Source organism: Penaeus vannamei, chromosome 43 (assembly GCF_042767895.1).
Source record: "Penaeus vannamei isolate JL-2024 chromosome 43, ASM4276789v1, whole genome shotgun sequence".
Taxonomy (NCBI): Eukaryota; Metazoa; Arthropoda; class Malacostraca; order Decapoda; family Penaeidae; genus Penaeus; species Penaeus vannamei.
Genome location: NC_091591.1, coordinates 3,582,214 through 3,583,835, shown reverse-complemented (window position 1 = coordinate 3,583,835; position 1,622 = coordinate 3,582,214). Strand labels below are relative to the sequence as shown.

The following is a 1,622-nucleotide window of genomic DNA, read 5'->3' as shown; positions in this document are numbered from 1 at the left end:
AGGGAGCGGTAGTGGGGCACTTACTACAAGAGAAGGCCTGGCCAATTGTCGCGGCGAACCACGAGAAATTGGCGGAGCTCTCTGTGTAGTTTGTTGTCAAATAATATCGTAATCAAGCTCAAGTCTGGAGGCTTTAGCTCTGGAGAATCACGCCAAGTGAGTGGCAATAATGCCTCGCCAATTGGGTGATCTCTCTCTGCACACCACAGGAGAGAGGGCCTGTAAGGTGTGTACACCACAAGAGGCAAGGGAGACGAAGCGGTATAAGAGGGAAAGGAGGAGAAGCACTCGGGAACCACGGGGTGGGTGAGGACAGGAGAACGGAAGCGAAGGGAGGTCAGATCAGGTCGAAGGATCAGGCGGTCTATGTGACGGGTGACCGGCATAAGGGAGGAGACGAAGGATGTGGGAAGCGAGGAGGCTGTCGGCAGGAGAGAAACCGCTGTTCAAGTTGAAATTGGGCAGCAGCTTAATGAGAGAAGATTCCACCAGTCTGCGGGCATGGACATCAGCGGAAGGGAAGAGAATGCGTGCAGCTTTCCAGTCCATCTGATGGCCAGTGTCCCACTGATGGCAGAAGAGGGCGTTGTTGCTATGTCCCCTGGATACAGCGTACTTATGCAGAGACAGACGCTTAGTAAGGCTGGCGCCTGTTTCACCAAAATACTGCTGATCACAGGAGGCACACGGAACAGCATAGGTGCCCACCTTCGAGGTAGAGGGAGGGCAGGTGTGAACCAGGTTACGACGGAGAGTATTCACCTGGCGAAAGGAGAGTCTGCAGTTGAGAGACTGCAGGGGCCGACGGAGGGAGTAGATCTCCTCTGTGTAAGGCAGGCTGAGGACAGGCAGGTGAGGAGACTCATTGGGAGGGGAGTTATGGTAGAAGGTACGTCTCGCCCTGGATAACGCGACGTCTAGGACATGGCGAGGATAGCCCAGTTTGGAGAACGAACGACGCAGGAAGTCGATCTCTCCATCCAGGTACTGGGGGTCACATATGCGGAGGGCACGGAGAAACAGCGAGGTGGCAACCCCTCTCTTCACATGCAGCGGATGGTACGAGAAGAAGTGTATGTACATACCACTGCGCATAGGCTTCCTGTATATAGAAAAGGAGAAATGATCAGCAGAGCGATGGACAAGAGTGTCCAAGAAAGGGAGCTTGTCGTCAACCTCCCATTCCACCTTGAAGCGGATGGACGGAGAGAGAGAATTCAGCTGCGACAGGAAATCAGGAAACAGGGCAGGTTCATGGGGCCAGAGAGCGAAGACGTCGTCGACATATCTCAGCCACATGGAAGGACGAGGGGAGATGGAAGGGAGGAGCTCCGACTCGAAGAACTCCATGTACAGGTTAGCCAGAACAGGGGAGAGAGGAGAGCCCATGGCAACACCGAACGTCTGTGAGTAGAAACGACCCTCAAAGGAGAAAGAATTCGACTCCACACACAGACGAATCAGCTGGAGGAAGACTTCGGTGGGAAGAGGAAGACGAGGATCCTCGGCAGGGAGCTTCCTCTGAAGGAAAGCGAGGACGTCATCAAGCGGGACCTTGGTGAACAGGGAGTCGACATCCAGGCTCAGCATGGACGCCGGCGGGACACCGCGGACACGAGAGA

The 1,622-nt window shown here is 54.9% G+C and overlaps 1 protein-coding gene across 1 annotated transcript in view; it reads right to left on the bottom strand.

Moving 5' to 3' along the window:
• Nucleotides 1–255: 255 nt before the first annotated feature.
• Nucleotides 256–1,622, bottom strand: part of LOC138860734 (uncharacterized) — a 2,457-nt gene continuing 1,090 nt past the window's right edge. The window contains exon 1 of the mRNA XM_070118914.1: nt 256–1,622. This exon is cut by the window's right edge and continues 1,090 nt beyond it. Within this exon, the coding sequence (XP_069975015.1) occupies nt 343–1,622 (1,280 nt within the window). The 3' untranslated portion in view covers nt 256–342.